The 17,218-nt window shown below is 43.4% G+C and overlaps 2 protein-coding genes across 4 annotated transcripts; one reads left to right on the forward strand and one right to left on the reverse strand.

Annotated features, from left to right (window-relative positions):
- Positions 1-1,289: 1,289 nt before the first annotated feature.
- Positions 1,290-4,610, reverse strand: LOC136691208 (heme oxygenase-like). Its single transcript, XM_066663631.1, has 7 exons — positions 4,429-4,610; positions 3,888-3,943; positions 3,444-3,555; positions 3,116-3,331; positions 2,671-2,943; positions 2,268-2,355; positions 1,290-2,111 (listed from the first exon to the last, which is right to left on the reverse strand). The coding sequence occupies exons 2-7, from the start codon at positions 3,938-3,940 to the stop codon at positions 1,990-1,992; spliced, it is 864 nt and encodes a 287-aa protein (XP_066519728.1). The 5' UTR covers positions 3,941-3,943; positions 4,429-4,610; the 3' UTR covers positions 1,290-1,989.
- Positions 4,611-8,799: 4,189 nt separating this feature from the next.
- LOC136691198 (HMG box-containing protein 4-like) lies at positions 8,800-15,431 on the forward strand. 3 transcript variants are annotated; one of them, XM_066663595.1, is made up of 12 exons: positions 8,800-8,882; positions 9,778-9,906; positions 10,137-10,218; positions 10,344-10,679; positions 10,874-11,071; positions 11,166-11,269; positions 11,543-11,624; positions 11,884-11,948; positions 12,766-12,883; positions 14,253-14,482; positions 14,783-14,905; positions 15,048-15,431. In XM_066663595.1, exons 1-12 carry the CDS (start codon positions 8,880-8,882, stop codon positions 15,090-15,092), a joined length of 1,515 nt encoding a protein of 504 aa, XP_066519692.1. In that variant the 5' UTR covers positions 8,800-8,879; the 3' UTR covers positions 15,093-15,431. The 3 variants fall into 3 exon arrangements, with proteins under 3 accessions (XP_066519692.1, XP_066519693.1, XP_066519694.1); XM_066663596.1 differs by having other exon boundaries at positions 8,836-8,892; XM_066663597.1 differs by lacking the exon at positions 8,800-8,882 and adding an exon at positions 8,995-9,013.
- Positions 15,432-17,218: the final 1,787 nt, after the last annotated feature.

Here is a 17,218-nt window from a genome sequence, read left to right on the forward strand (position 1 = left end):
AACAGTGTTTATTTAATTATTCAAACACCTTTTCAAAACACCAGCTCCCTTTTATTTTGAGTGAATATTTCATGATGAGGGGTCCAATAGAGAAGGGGAAAAATATATTCCTTTACCAACAAAGTTGCAGTTCATGAAATTTGGCAGATGCTATTATCCAGAGAACCTTAAAATCCATCCATCCATCCATCCATCCATTATCCACCGCTTATCCAGGTCCAGGTCATGGGGGAAGCAGTCGGAGCAAAGAAACCCAGACCTCCCTCTCCCCAGCCACCGACTCCAGCTCCTCCGGGGGTATACCGAGGCATTCCCAGGCCAGTCGAGACATGTGGTCTCTCCAGCGTGTTCTTGGTCGGCCCCGGGGCCTCCTCCCCGTTGGACATGCCCGGAACACCTCACCAGGAAGGCGTCCAGGAGGCATCCGTACCAGACGCCCGAACCACCTCAATTGGCTCCTCTCGACGTGGAGGAGCAGCGGCTCCACTCCGAGTCTCTCTCGGACGTCCGAGCTCCTAACCCCCACTCTAAGGGAGAGTCCAGACGCCCTGCGGAGAAAATTCATTTCAGCCACTCGTACCCGCGATCTCATTATTTCAGTCACTACGGGCACGGTGGTTTAGTGGTGAGCACGTTCCCCTCTCAGCGCTGGGATCTTGGGTTCAAGTCCCATCTGGGGGTGGAGTTAACATGTTCTCCCTGTGTCTGCGTGGGTTTCCTCCCACAGTCCAAAAACATGGAGGGTAGGTGAATTGGCTTCTGTAATAACTGTCCTGGTTTGTGAGTTAATGAGTGTGTATGTGTGAGTGAATGTGTGTGTGCCCAGATATGGATTGGCGCTCTGTCCTGGGTTAAACCCTAGTGCCCGATGCAGTCCTCCAGGTGGACCGTCATTTCTGGTTGAGAGTACGCTGTGCGCGTTTGGCTGCCGCTTCTCACCAGTGTGTGTGTGAATTGAGTGTTCTGAAAGCGTCCTTAGGTGTCTAGAAAGGCGCTATATAAGTGGAACGATAGATAGATAGACTACCCAAAGCTCGTGACCATAGGTGAGGGTTGGGATGTAGATCGAACACTAAATCGAGAGCTTTGTTTTTTCTGCTCAGCTCTCTCAGAGACTTAAAATATTTCAATTTAATCCGGAATAACATGGTGTTCCTGCCCAAGCTGGGAACCGAAACCCGTGTGGAATGACCAACTGCCTCCAGTAGTAAACTACCTGGAATAATATGAGTAGTGTTCGGATTCTGAGAGGAAGGCACATAAATGCAGTCTGTTTTCACTTTCTTCAGTGATTTATTTAATTAAAAAAAAGGAGAAAAAGTGTTTGCTTTAAGGCAGTCAGAAATGCACAGAAATTCAATATTTGCATTATTTAAAAATACATATTCATGACATACACAAACATACACACAACAACAAAAACCATGCACCCATTCATGAACAGACATGTTGCAGTATGCAGTAAAGAACACTGGTGAAGTGTTTCCTCTCTGCTCTGTGTATTTACTGTGCGCTTCATTAAGAAAGTGCAGAACTGGTATCAGAACAAACAGAAAACTTGGGAAACATTAGCAGCATTTTTTCCCACTCGCATTTGACAATTAAAACTTCAAGGGAGTGTATTTTGTGCGTCTTGTGTCTAGAGGCTAGGGGCAAAAGACACTGAGATGAAAAACAGTATTCTTCTATGTTTTCTTCTACTGGCATCCACTAATGTTTATCTATGGTCCAGCAGAGGGCGCTGTATGTTCCTGTGGTTGCGAAACCCCACCACAGACAACATCACCAGGGTATTTTCTGAACGTAAGGGTTACCATATGTTTGAGAAAACATGTTAAAGAAAATTGCATGAGGTCGGAAGAGTGAAGTTTCTTCCTGCTACTGGAGATCAGCAGTGTCTCCCGCCTTCAGATCTGTACAGTTTTATCTACAATAACCATTAACATTATATACAGTATTTTACATGTGGCACAGCCATAATTAGTCTTTTTAAAACGCATAGATTCCCATTCCAACAGTCAGAGCTACACACACTCCGAGCAGCATCCTGATCAGCTGAGGGCTGGACGAAAGGAAGGGGGGCAGGCCTCGGCTCTGGGTTAATTTGGCTTCTGTACGAGAACGAGAGAGAAAAGTGTAAGAATCTGTTCAAATTCAGCTACACGTTATAATTAGATTTAATGTTAAAGTCATAAATAAAGGTCAGAGTTCAGAAGAACATTGGAATAATTAATTCATAAATGAACTATTGCTGTGTGGTTTTTTACCTGAAGTTATGGGGCAAGTGAATTTGTGTCTCTGCCTGAGCTCATTCGTCTCCGGGATACTCAGCATCGCCTGTAATCCATCAAACACCTGGAAAACACAGAGCCAAAGAGAACACTGCGTCAAAAACCATATTTTATAAACGTTGTTATATAAAAACATGACACATAGGTGAGATTCCCACAATAATTACCACAGTATCTTATTGGATGTGAAGCACCTCATGGAACTTCTAATATGTTCCACCACAAGGGGCGCTGTTTCTAACCAGTGTAATATTATTGCTCATAATCTCATTATGAGAACTATTTTGACTATATTTAAGGTGTTTTCACTTAATAAATAATAATTATTTGATTAACAGTAGGTCAAATAACTGAGTAATTAGCTGCGGGGTCTAATGACCTGGATGTTGAAGTTGAACGCTCTGATGGCCTCCTGCAGAACGGCTTCCCTCTGTTCCGGCGTCAGCTCGATGCTGTTCATCCTGCTCCTGTAAAGCTGCTTGAACAGGTTCGGACTGCTGACCGCTGGAAACGAGAAGAACGCCAGGCCCACGCCATCCTTCAGCCCCAAAGACTTCTGGGTAATTCGGCCCAACACTTGTCCACCTGACAGGTCGCCAAGGTAACGGGTGTAAGCATGAGACACCAGGTATTCTGGGTTCTTCTGACCAATCTGAGACGAGACAAAACGAGGAGATGATTATGAGATTGTAATGATATGATACGTACAGTAATATGACTTCTCACTGTCATGAGAATAGAGGTGTAGTGCTATGATCTCAGAAATCTTTGGTAGAGAGCCGGTAGTTTAAACTATGAAGCTGTGAATGTGATTAATCCGGTACCTCTCTGAGCCTCTGGGCATATCTCAGTGTGGCGGCAGGTACGACCAGCTGCTCTCTCCAGTTCTGACCGTAGAAATGTTCCAGATCCTTCCTGATGGAGTCCAGCCGGGAAAGCTCCTGGGGGAAGTAAATCGGAGCCACGGCATCATGGGAGCAGTTTCTGTCCAGTTCCTCTTCCAGAGCCTCGTAGATTTTATACAGAGAGCACAGCAGGAGCTGAGGTACGAGACAAAGAGAGAGAAATACGTTACTTTATATTCTCCAACTCTGAAAAATGACTTAGTTAAAAAGTGTGACCGTATTCTTGAAGTCCAGGCAGATGTCTCACCTTATACTGTGGCAGAGTGACCTGTCCCCTCTGGTACGCCAGCATCAGCTGTGTGTTCTCCGCCAGGACATGGCTCTCTCTGGTCGCTGCTTTAATCTGCTCGGAGAGATCACTGTGGGGAGACAGAGAGCAAAATAAAAGTGTTAACAAACGTCAGTAATGTAAGTGAACACAAAAAACATTTTATTCCAGTTTCAGAGCACTTCTATTTTCCACATTACGTACGAAACCCAGTTGCTGTTTTGTAAAATACAGACCTTTTTTGGGGAGAGTGACTAGTGAGTTACTAAAGCTATTAAAGCTAATATATACCTTAAATTGTATGTTTTATTATATGAGCATAACCACTCGCTAGACCCTCTTAGCTCTAAGGGTTCTAAAAATAATAGCACAATATATATTTAAAGGGTATAAATGCATAATGATTTATCTTTAAGTGTTTACCAGTCAGTAATGTGGGTCTTCTCAGCCTGGAGACTCTGCTTATCTGCTTCCATTTTCTGTAAAGAAACACAAGATTAGCCCCTCAGCTTCACTGTGTAATCTCTGCCCAAACTGTGGGTTACAGCCTCCTGCAGTGATTGCAAGAGAGAGAGGCCCTATATATTTATAATCATCCCAGAATCCCAGTCCACAGTCTGTTCTTCTATACGTTACTCGGTATTTCAGTAGCTGCTAATGTTGTACTGCTTTGAGAAGCTACGTTTACCTTCACTGCAGTCGTTATCTTACACACATACCAGCAATTTAGCTTGAGTATGAATTTAATACACAATATCCACCACTGGCAGGGAATTCATAAAGTAAAAAGTACTATTAGGAGAGTTGGAGGATCTGATTTTGTAATGTGTTGCATCTTTTCTTTTTTATCTTTCCTTTTTTGTGTCAGAACTCTATACAAACTATGTACCGCTAACATTTTCTGATGTTCAAGCCAATAAACATTGAATAAGCGCATAGAACAAGCAGCAAAAGTTTCACTTACGTCGTCTTGTGCCTGAGCTGTGTTTTAGATGAATGTCTTTAAGGTTCAGTGTCCGCTCTGAGATCAGATCCTTTGAGTTTGAAGCATGGGGAGCAGTTCCTTTTCTTTTATACTCATTTCATCCCTCCCCCCTTCGCTCAGCTGAGAGAAACAGGATGTGAGATTGAGGCCAGAACAAAACCAGAGGGAGGTCCTCCACTAACCGTGACTCTGCAGGGCCTGAGTACACAGAGAGGGTGAAGAAATGAGAACAAAACCAGGAGGCGGGGCTTCACTAACCATGACTCTGCAGAGCCTAAGTACAGAGGGAAGGCAAAGAAATGAGGAAAAAAAAAACGGGGAGGTCCTCCACTAACCATGACTCTGCAGAGCCTAAGTACAGGGAAGAGAGGGAATGACTAACAGAGGAGTCATCTGAGCTAACCATTACACAGGACATTCTCGGCCTCCAGCCTGTGAACAGAATGAGGCAAAATGAAGGCGGAGCTTAAAGCTAACCATGACACAACATTCACTACTTTCAGGACTGAACACCTCTATGTGAAAGGGACAACAACACAAAGTAGATAAACTAAGGCAACTAAGAGATGAATACATTACAATCGGTACAAACAATTAGTTCGAGACACGTATATGAAGTAAAAATGTAGTGCTTAAAATCTTATCTCATGTAATTATGTGGTAATATTACTTCTAACCTTACCACCCTTCTACTATGAGAACACAACTCAAAGTTTGTAAGAATATGGAGCTGTTTTGTCAGCTTGAGAAAAGCAAAATGGCAATAGTAGGTGCCTGTGTTCTCAAAACAGGGCTGGCCACCCCAGAGCCCAGATACATCAACAGTCTGGATTTCTGGGATGCTCATCAGAAGAAATGCAGCTTCTAAGATTGAACTTTGGAGAGGTAGCTTTGGAAAACCTCCAGGAAAGTCTCCTGAGATCAAAGGTTGTAATAAGGGCAAAGGGGGAACACCAAATGCTAAAGAAATATGTGATATTATATGTACACTGTAAAGAATTGCTGTAAATTTACAGCGAGTCTCCTACAGTATTTTATTGTAAATCGCAGTACTTACAGTAAATTATTGTATTATTCAATTACAGAAATATGCTGTAAATTTGAAATACAGTAGTGTTCCTGTAAAAATGCGGTAAATGGCTGGGAACTCTGCTGCCAGTCTTTTACTGTAAAATTTACAAGAAAGTTTTTACAGTGTATTGTTTGAAACATTTCTATGATTTATTAAATAAATGTTGTTTTCTTTATCTTGAGACTAATATCCTGATGTTACTGTATTCCAAATGGCAAAACACAGTATGTATTCAGTGCATTTTTATGGGAGTTTGTCAACACCACACTATTGTGGACACACGGGTTGGAAAAGTACACATGCTGTGACCAACAAAAAACACAGATGTGTCTGATGTTATAATGTTTACAATAACATCCAGAGTCCATTTGGAAGGACTTGGGTCCAGTTTGGGAAATGAGAGTGAACACCGTTACTGCTCTGGGTTTTGTGAACTTTAAACACTTGGTCGACTGAAGTTCGCGTGGAAGAGTTAGTTCAATGGTCCAGTGGCCTGGTCACAGCATGTTCTGGACAGGTGAGTTCATTCAGACATTACATTTGTGCACATCTCACTGGCCCCTGAATATTGATGATAGTTAACAATCAATAATAACAAAACCGGCATGGTGGCGCAGCAGGTAGTGTCGCAGTTGGTGTATTCTCCCTGTGTCTGAATGGGTTTCCTCCGGGTGACTGTCTGTGAGGAGTGTGGTGTGTTCTCTCTGTGTCTGCGTGGGTTTCCTCCGGGTGACTGTCTGTGAGGAGTGTGGTGTGTTCTCCCTGTGTCTGCGTGGGTTTCCTCCGGGTGACTGTCTGTGAGGAGTGTGGTGTGTTCTCCCTGTGTCTGCGTGGGTTTCCTCCGGGTGACTGTCTGTGAGGAGTGTGGTGTGTTCTCTCTGTGTCTGCGAGGGTTTCCTCCGGGTGACTGTCTGTGAGGAGTGTGGTGTGTTCTCCCTGTGTCTGCGTGGGTTTCCTCTGGGTGACTGTCTGTGAGGAGTGTGGTGTGTTCTCTCTGTGTCTGCGTGGGTTTCCTCCGGGTGACTGTCTGTGAGGAGTGTGGTGTGTTCTCTCTGTGTCTGCGTGGGTTTCCTCCGGGTGACTGTCTGTGAGGAGTGTGGTGTGTTCTCCCTGTGTCCGCGTGGGTTTCCTCCGGGTGCTCCGGTTTTCTCCCACGCTCCAAAAACACACGTTGGTGGGTGGATTGGCGACTCAAAAGTGTCCGTAGGTGTGAGTGAATAAGTGTGTGTTGCCCTGTGAAGGACTGGCGCCCCCTCCAGGGTGTATTCCCGCCTTGCGCCCAATGATTCCAGGTAGGCTCTGGACCAACCGCGACCCTGAACTGGATAAGGGTTACAGATAATGAATGAATGAATGAATGAATGAATAACAAAACCTTACAACACCATTTCTATCTGTCCATTCATAATGAAACTCTGAGAAAACATAACTGCAAGTCCTAGGGTCTCTGTGTCCTAGGCTCGATCTTTTACTTTACAGATGTAGCCTAAATCCACTCAGCAGAAATCAAATCGAGCCTTGGAGTAAATTGTAGTAAACGTCCTCCCTCCTTGCATAACCTCTTATAATGAGTCCGTGATTGCTCCTGGAGCCGTGATTTGCTTGGTCCAGCACTTTGAGATAAGACTGTGTCCTTAAATCTGAACCATGACTCAGCGAAACACCCACAGCAGCAGCAACAGCTGAGGCAGTTGAAAACATTAGTCTGCATTGTACGGAGAGGGAGGGCAATCCATCGCTAAACATGAGTAAGCAGAACCTTCTTTGTAAACATGAGCAAAGAGGTTTCAAATAGCACACCGGCTGTTAAACATACAGCGCAGAATAGTTAATGATAGAAAAGCCTGTTGTTATAAAACCTTTAATAATACCTTGACGCCGTGGACTAGTTCTTACTGTGTTAATGACAAAAATACATAAACAGAGCTGCACTAAGCCTGGATTTTGAACCTGTTGCATTAGCAACCAACTTGCCCTGAAGATTGACCCATTAAACACACACAGACAAAACATGTGCACAGTGAAAACATTTGACTTTTCAATCGCTGTGAGGTTTTACGGGTTTAAGACCAAATGAGATAGAATGAATAGACATAAAAGGACTGTTAAAAGGGAATTCCACTGATTTTTCCTCAGTTTATCCATAATTACCATTTGGATTGTTCCTAACGGAGGCAATTGGAACCAAACCTCTTACCATTTCAATGCTGCTAAATGAGCTCCTCCACGTAAAGTTGTGAATAAGTTATAAAGGTTATAAAGATATAATGGTGGTGTTATAATGTATTGTACTCAGTAACAGAATGTTTCAAAAATATGTAAAAAAATAAGCGGAATTCCACTTGTACACAACTCTGAAAGTTAAACATGAAAAGCCGAACCCTGGTCTTGGTAGAAATAAAGCAGATTACTAAATTCTGTCTATGTAAAAATAAAACACTATTACAACAATATTAAAATAATTAACATTGGGGTTCTTTGTCCTGTTCGCTGTAAAATAAATGAATATGTGAATGTGTATAGGAACAGATTTAGAATTGTTTCCTTGTAAAGAAAATATAATTATTTATTTATGGTGGGAACTAATTAAGAAAGTTTGGCAACAATAAAAGTGCTCATAATTAAAAAAAAGAATTAAGAATTGAGAAATGTGGGTGAGTAAATAATTAAATGTAAGTCACAAATTAAGACATTTTGGCCTCAAGATGTGGGAACAGATTATGAAGATGTGCTCACAATTTAGGAAATTATGAGATTAAATTTAAGGTTGTGGCCACAATTTTAAAAACAAATATGTTAAATAATTTCAAATAATTGAAATATAATTTAATCTGAGAAAACCACTTGTACGCTGTGTAAAATATGTGGGCATAAATTACACAAAACGATGTTCACTAATTGTATATTGATATTTAATAAGATAATATATAAACAGTATATAAATACTTATAAATAATAAATAGAAACTAGTCAATTAAAATTATTATAATGTTTATGTTGCGCTCAGTGACCATTGGAGGCGCTGTCAGCCGTTTTAACTAGTGATGTACGACTCTGGATAATCCGGAGTCGACTCTGACTCTCGAATCATGCAGCTGGAATCTATGGCATCGACTTTTATATTCCACTTCATTTTAACCTATACACCATTAGGGCGAAATATAAAAGCCAGTGCCGTAATCTAAGTTCTATTACGATGTACTTAAATTTATAGCATTCGACCGTTAGAGTCTGTGATTAAGAGTCAACTCCAATTCTTGGAATCAGAGTTAAAGAATCGATTCTTTAGAGTCGACTTTCTATCACTACTTTAAACTGGTTTCTCAAGATGGCGGCGAGGCTAGCTTGAAGTTTACGAATGGTATCTAACGGTAATTTTGCATTTTAATGAGTGAAAAGTGATGATATGCGCTTGAATCGGCTGCGAAAAACCTGTATCGGGGTCTATATAGCCGGGTCTCTGGTTATAAGCTGATTTAAGGTCTATAAAATGTAGGCAGATATCGGGCTAGTTAGCTCGCCTGTTCACTTCAATTCATTTGACTGTATTGGGCTAATTTAGCAACAACTAGCCGGCCAGCTGTTTATAAACAGTGCTTTCCCGCCTCATTCTGAAACGGGGATTGAAACTATTTCCTTACTCTCCTAGTCGTATTTCTGCTCCACCTTAAATACTGCTGCCGCTACAGGCTGTTTAAGGTGGAGCCGAAAATTGGAAAAAAGGAGCTTACTCCAGCTTCAGGAGTTTGAAAATACCTCGCTGTGTCCAGTTACTTTAGTCACAACACAACTTTTGATGCCAGGGTTGTGTTCTTAAAGCTGTGGTCTGCTTCTTATTTAAATGAGACCGTTTAAAAAAAAAAAAAAAACATTCACAGTGAGTTTAATCCCTGCTTTGGGAGGTTACAAAGTAGAGGTGGGCAGTAGAATCATTTTATATTCCAGTTTATCAAATCTCATCAAAAAAGAACATTATAATAATAACTTGCATATAAAAGAAGATTGCATATTTAGTGTGACCAAATTGTTATTGCTTATTTGCTCATCAATAAAACCGTTTCAGTTGAGTCACTGCATCTAAGAAAAATAGGGACGCACCAAAATTGACATTGCTGATGTACCCATTAGTTATTGCTGATGCAGATACATAAACATTTATACCATTTATACACAGTGGCTAAATTTACCAGAAGTTTCATTCAGGAGTAATATTACATATATTTGTAGACTTTTTTGAACTGTAGATCTTGTTGCAGATGGAGGGTGAGGTGAGCCTAGTGGCAGGTCGCAGTCAGAGAGAGAAGAGGCGATCCTACAAAGACCTGCTGCGAGAAGAAGAAATTATCGACGCAGAAGTTCGGAAGTCCTCTAAGAAACGTCTCAAGGTGAGGTGGTCCAGATCTCTCCTGGAGAGATCTCTACAATTCATTGTATGGAACAAAACCTTGCATTGGTTCTGCTATTATTTATTTATTTTTAATTGTTTATTTGCTAATGTTAAATTAAATTACATTAAAATAAAACTTGCAGTTAGAAAACAAACATTTAATCACATAATTTTTCCCGAGACTCTGTGTGTAATATTTGTTTAAAACTCTGACTTTGATTCCCTAAGGATGCAGAAGGGCACTTATCAAGCAGTGAATTTCACAAGAAGAAAAAGAAGAAACATGAAGATGATGATTATCACAGCAAAGGTGGACAAGAAACCTGAGAAAGACTAATGCTGCTTACAAGAAAATATTAACGATTTTACCAGTAATCAATGATTTAATTTGTGTTATCAAAGAATGTCTCTTAACTTTCTGTCTCCCCTCCACAGATCATGGCTCTGGGTCGCACCACAAAAAGAAGAAAAGATTACTGGAGAGCCATGGTGCATCCATGTCCTCCTCCAGCTCTCCACACACTGCTGTGACTGCCATGGGCCTCCTCCAAGCCATCACCTCTCCCACAGCCGTGGTCTCAGAGCCCAGCTCCACGTTTCCCAAGAAACCCCTGTACCCGTCCCACAATGTCAAAGGGCCAAAGAAAGAGAGTATGGGAACACCCAAGCTTGCCAAGAAGCAGCAGCAACCACAGCATCATCAGCAGCACCATCATCACCATATAGTGAGAGAGGCACTGCCAGTGGTTGGAGAGGAAGTGGAGCTAGAAGGTGAGGAGGAAATGGCTGAAATGCTTATATACTAGTAGCAAGTGAAGTGAAATCGCTGTAAAACCCAGTAATCGATGTATTCACTCATATTTGCGCATTACTGAGATAACGTTTATTCTCATAGTACAACTATAATCACACCTGTCGTTTAGAAAGCTGCACGTGTCAAGTCTTTGTGTCCCACTGTGTGACAGGACATTATGGTGGGTCATACGAGTTTCCAGACGATGACAGCTCTTCCTCGACGAGTGACACAGATAACGGGCAACTTATCATTGACGATTCATATGCTGCGTATAACAAGAAGAGCAAAAAGAGCAAGAAAAGTAAGAAAAAGAAAGATAAAGACAGGGACCGCAAACACGGCAGCAAAAGCATGAAGAAAAACACAGGTGAGTTCGATATTTCTGTTTCTGCAGGAATAAAAATACAGACTCCATTTGTTAATATTACTGTTACTGACCTCTCTCTGATCCTGTAACTCAGCCAATGGCAGCTCAGATGCCGTGTCATATCCTGGAGGACGATTAAGCTCTCATAGTGAAAAGAAGAGGAAGAAAGAAGAGAAGGCTAGATTAAAGGCAGAGAAGGTGAAATTCCTATATTTTGTCTTGGATTTTAGTTTGAATTAACATTCACAGACCATTTCAGAAGGCTAGGGCTGAGTGTGATATATAGAACACACTGCTAGGTGTGGATAGCATGATGCATTGATCCAAACCAACTTTTCTTCTGTAGCTAAATTGGTCTTATTCCCAAACTTGGATTAAGCCTAGTCCTGGACAATGTTTGCATCGGGAAATTTCCCAGATAATTCTTCCATCTCAAATACTTGTTTCACGACAAACACCTCTCTCCCGCAGGCAAAGAAGAAAGCACTCTCAGCGTATCAAATCTTTTGTAAGGAATACAGGCTGAGCATCCTGGAGGAACAGCCAGGTCTACGTAAGTACATTTACACTTGTTTATGTGGCAGATGCTCTTGTTCAGAGTGCTGTGAGTAGATGGTAGAAATAGATTTCATGACCATAAAAGACAAACCATGTTGCTTGAGTGTTTGTATTTAGTCTATGTAAAGCAGTTTGGCTTTCTGCATATTAGTTAACATGTTATTACATGCTGAAGACCTATGATGCTATAATGACAATTTCGATTCCAGTTACTGAGTGTAGGGTTTTGACCTGTTTTTTATTTTGTGTTACAGATTTTGGGGATTTAAGTAAGAAGTTGGCTGATGCTTGGAATCAGCTCCCCGAGGGAGATAAACAGGTAGTTTTACCATGCGGTGGTCTACACTGAATACAGTGGAACCTCTACCTACGAACTTGATCCGTTCCGTGACCCGGTTCGTAAGTGGAAAAGATCGTTTCTCGAGTCAATTTTCCCCATTTAAAATAATGGAAAAGCAATTAATGCGTTCCAGCCCCCACCTCGAAAGTCACCCTTTTTGCACTGATATATGTTTACAACACTCTCAAATTAGTAAAAAAAATACATGTAGCGTTACTAAAAATAAAGAGAAATACAGTGGAAACAGTAATAAAAAAGAAATAAAAAAAATTTAAGTGGTTACACATCGCTACCTTGAAGACGTGACGACTGGCTGGAGGAGTAACACAGGCACTGGCTGTATGACGGGGGGTGGGGGGAATAACAGAGAGTAGGCAGTGAATGTGGGGAGACGAAGCGTAGATACGGCTTAACTTAGCACGAATTTCAATGTGTGCTATTTACACTAATGCTAAATTGCTAAAGCTACAAATTGCTAATCTTAAACGCTCACTCAAGTCTAGGCGCTGGGAGACTCGCCTATTGGGGTCAGTGGCCATTTCCAGCCGCCGGCTCGGTGGAGGCTCGGGTTCGTTTCTAGAGTCATGGTTCGTTGGTGGAGGCAAAAAAATATTCAAATGCCGGTTCGTATCTTGGAAAGTTCATTAGTATAGGCGTTCGTTAGTAGAGGTTCCACTGTACTTATCCATTTAATCCATAGATTCTTTATTATAACTACTGAAGATGATTTATCCACTGAAATCAGTCAAGTGCCTTATGTGTTTTTTCATGAGTGTGTTCTCCTCGTAATTCTCAGGTTTGGAGGGAGAGAGCAGAATATCTTCAGCACAAGAGGATGAAGTCTGAGACCAGTATAAGTAAACACAGCAAACACAGCCAGCCCAAGCCTGCCAAAGACACCAGCAAATCTAAAGGCTAGTAGGACATGACACTTTATGCCACGGTTTCCCAACACTGTTCCTGAAGTACTCCCTGTTTAGTTCTGAGTTCCTGATCCCAACACATATGATCCAATTCTTCAGCAGATTAACATGCTTTTAGAGCATGTAAGGTACAGGAAAGAGGCAAATAAAGTATATTTAAAATATAGTGGTATAGAAACAAATATATTGTTTTGTAAATACATTCATTCATCATCTGTAACTGCTTATCCAGTTCAGGGTCGCCGTGGGTCCAGAGACTACCTGGAATCATTGGGTGCAAGGCGGGAATTCACAGGGCAACACACACACACTCACACCTACAGACACTTTTGAGTCACCATTCCACCTACCAACATGTGTTTTTGGACTATGGGAGGAAACCGGAGCACCCAGAGGAAACCCACGCAGACACAGGGAAAACACACCATACTCCTCACAGATAGTCACCCGGAGGAAACCCACGCAGACACAGGCAGAACACACCACACTCCTCACAGACAGTCACCCGGAGGAAACCCACGCAGACACAGGGAGAACACACCACACTTCTCACAGACAGTCACCCGGAGGAAACCCACGCGGACACAGGGAGAACACACCACACTCCTCACAGACAGTCACCCAGAGGAAACCCACGCAAACACAGGGAGAACACACCACACTCCTCACAGACAGTCACCCGGAGGAAACCCACACAGACACAGAGAGAACACACCACACTCCTCACAGATAGTCACCCGGAGGAAACCCACGCAGACACAGGGAGAACACACCACACTCCCCACAGATAGTCACCCAGAGGAAACCCACACAAACACAGGGAGAACACACCACACTCCTCACAGACAGTCACCCGGAGGAAACCCACCCAGACACAGGGAGAACACACCACACTCCTCACAGATAGTCACCCAGAGGAAACCCACGCAAACACAGGGAGAACACACCACACTCCTCACAGACAGTCACCCGGAGGAAACCCACCCAGACACAGGGAGAACACACCACACTCCTCACAGACAGTCACCCGGAGGAAACCCACCCAGACACAGGGAGAACACACCACACTCCTCACAGACAGTCACCCGGAGGAAACCCACACAGACACAGAGAGAACACACCACACTCCTCACAGACAGTCACCCGGAGGAAACCCACGCAGACACAGAGAGAACACACCACACTCCTCACAGACAGTCACCCGGAGGAAACCCACGCAGACACAGGGAGAACACACCACACTCCTGGATATGAGGAAAATAAGTGTATGTGCACATTTGCTGAAGAATGTGTTACAGTATGGGTATTAAAAAATCAGAACGTAACCGTCACTCATCTGTCATTGGTGCTCTGTTTGCAGGTGTGCTTGCCCCAGCAGAAGTTAAGCCAGCACCATCAAGTGTTGCAAAGAGGGTGGAGCCAGCAGTGACTCCAGCACAGAATGGCATGGCTCCCGTTTCTGTTTCCACAACCGAGGTCCCACCCTCCCCGCTCAGAGATCCTGACGTGGACCCGATTGATGCTGCAGCTCACCTGCAGCTGCTGGGAGAGTCTCTCTCTCTGATTGGCCGCAGGTTGCAGGAGACGGAGGTATAAAACGGTTCCATGCTGTTACCGCAGGAATGTACTATCCAGGCATAGACATTTTACTCTTGGGCCTTGGGGACTCCATGAGGCTCAAATATTCAGACTTTTAGATTGTCACATTTTTATCAGTCCATCATTTTGAAAGATGAACATGTCATTCATGAAAATTATGGGAAGGAGCGCTGTACTGCGTTTAGAGATTCCATTCTCTCCCACAAACTCAACTCATTAAAATCACAAAGCACCTTTGATCTCCATTCCGTAGAGATCAGCATTAATTTGTGTGTGTGTGTCTGTGTGTAGGGCATGGTGACAGTGTCCGGTTCTCTCTCTGTTCTTCTGGACTCGGTGTTATGTGCTCTCGGTCCTCTGGCGTGTCTCACTGCTCAGGTGCCAGAGCTCAACGGCTGCCCTCCTCACATACTGGTAAATATACAGTCACACTCCCTCCCGCCCTCACAGGGATTACAATGAGCTGTAAGGACAATGGTAACTACATTACATTGTAACAGTAACCTGTTATTTATCACAGTCACTTATGTGTTTTTTCTTGTCTGATCTTTTCCAGTCAAACACTCTGGACAATATAGCCTACGTCATGCCTGGACTCTGAAAACTCCTGGACCGACTCTCTTACACACTAACAGTCTGTCTGTCTGTGTCTGTCTCTCTCTCTCTCTCACTCACTCACCATTTCCCCTTCTCTCTCTGGATAAAGGACCTGTAGCTGGTTACTCCTCATCTTGGGCCATTACTGGCCCAAACAATACTCCTGTTTTTTCGACAAGGAAAAGGACTTGAATTGCACATTTTTGCACTGGATAGACCACAGGAACAAGTCTAGTTTTAACATGCTTCTTAATCCGTTGTTCCATTTTTATCCTATCTACTGTTGATTTTGTATTTCTGTTGTTGTGTTGTTTGGTGTTCTTTCAATTAAAAATATTTTAGAGATCGCTTTTAACTTCCGTGCATCTGGTCTGATTTTTGTTTGGTAAGTTTACAGCAGGGCGGCACAGTGGTGCAGCAGGTTAGTGTCGCAGTCACACAGCTCCAGCCTGTAGGTTGTGGGTTCGATTTCCACAACTGGGTGACTGTCTGTGAGGAGTGTGGTGTGTTCTCCCTGTGTCTGCATGGGTTTCCTCCGGGTGACTGTCTGTGAGGAGTGTGGTGTGTTCTCCCTGTGTCTGCATGGGTTTCCTCCGGGTGACTGTCTGTGAGGAGTGTGGTGTGTTCTCCCTGTGTCTGCGTGGGTTTCCTCCGGGTGACCGTCTGTGAGGAGTGTGGTGTGTTCTCCCTGTGTCTGCGTGGGTTTCCTCCGGGTGACCGTCTGTGAGGAGTGTGGTGTGTTCTCCCTGTGTCTGCGTGGGTTTCCTCCGGGTGACCGTCTGTGAGGAGTGTGGTGTGTTCTCCCTGTGTCTGCGTGGGTTTCCTCCGGGTGACCGTCTGTGAGGAGTGTGGTGTGTTCTCCCTGTGTCTGCGTGGGTTTCCTCCGGGTGACTGTCTATGAGGAGTGTGATGTGTTCTCCCTGTGTCTGCATGGGTTTCCTCCGGGTGACCGTCTGTGAGGAGTGTGGTGTGTTCTCCCTGTGTCTGCGTGGGTTTCCTCCGGGTGACCGTCTGTGAGGAGTGTGGTGTGTTCTCCCTGTGTCTGCATGGGTTTCCTCCGGGTGACCGTCTGTGAGGAGTGTGGTGTGTTCTCCCTGTGCGGGTTTCCTCCGGGTGACTGTCTGTGAGGAATGTGGTGTGTTCTCCCTGTGTCTGCGTGGGTTTCCTCCAGGTGACTGTCTGTGTTCTCTCTGTGTCTGTGTGTGTCTAAAAACACACTTTGGTAGGTGGATTGGTGACTCAAAAGTGTCCGTAGGTGTGAGTGTGTGTTGCCCTGTGAAGGACTGGCGCCCCCTCCAGGGTGTATTCCCGCCTTGTTCCCAATGATTCCAGGTAGGCTCTGGACCCACAGCGACCCTGAACTGGATAAGGGTTACAGATAGTGAATGAATGAAGTAGATACTGGCTTACCACACATTTCTTCTGAAAACCAGGGTATTATTTGAGGGGTGTGTGTTCCCATTATACTACATTAACAGCTGCTGCTCTTCTGAGAAGATCTTTCACTATGGGTTTACACCAAGATATAATTGCATTCTGCCACGGAGCATTAATGAGCTCCTATTGTGATGTTCAGTGTTTAGTCCTGGATCCGAAACATCAAACTCATCCCAAGGGTTTGGACAGAAGGTACATCAACTGTATGTTCACGCTTTATAACCCTCTGGCTCACACTTGGGTTTGGTCTTGGTGACTATGTTCCGGTGCAGCTGCTGCAGCTCATCCTGGTTCGTTTTAGTGTCTGCACTGGATACATTTGAAGTGTCTGAATTCTCTAATTTAACGGGTCAAAAGGTCCTAAAGCTCAGGTAAGAGGAATTCTGTTTTTCTGATCGTTATAATAAAAGTATATATAAATGTTTAATAAAAATCACATTTTTTATCAGAGTTTTGGGGATTCGCTGGTACTTAACTGGAGCAGTAGATTCAAGTTAGCATTTCTGCTTAAGTATGTCATTAAATTAACTGCTTAGATGTCTGGCAGGTTTTGTGAGGACAGGTGTGTCTAACAATCCGGTGAGTGTGAGTGTAGATGGCAGTCTCACCTCCACCCAGAACGAGAATGTGTGGAAGTTGAAGAACAATAGATGTGAACACAATTTAGAGATTTTTTTTTTTTGGGGTAGGGAA

This window comes from Hoplias malabaricus, chromosome 3, assembly GCF_029633855.1.
Source record: "Hoplias malabaricus isolate fHopMal1 chromosome 3, fHopMal1.hap1, whole genome shotgun sequence".
NCBI classification, from domain to species: Eukaryota; Metazoa; Chordata; class Actinopteri; order Characiformes; family Erythrinidae; genus Hoplias; species Hoplias malabaricus.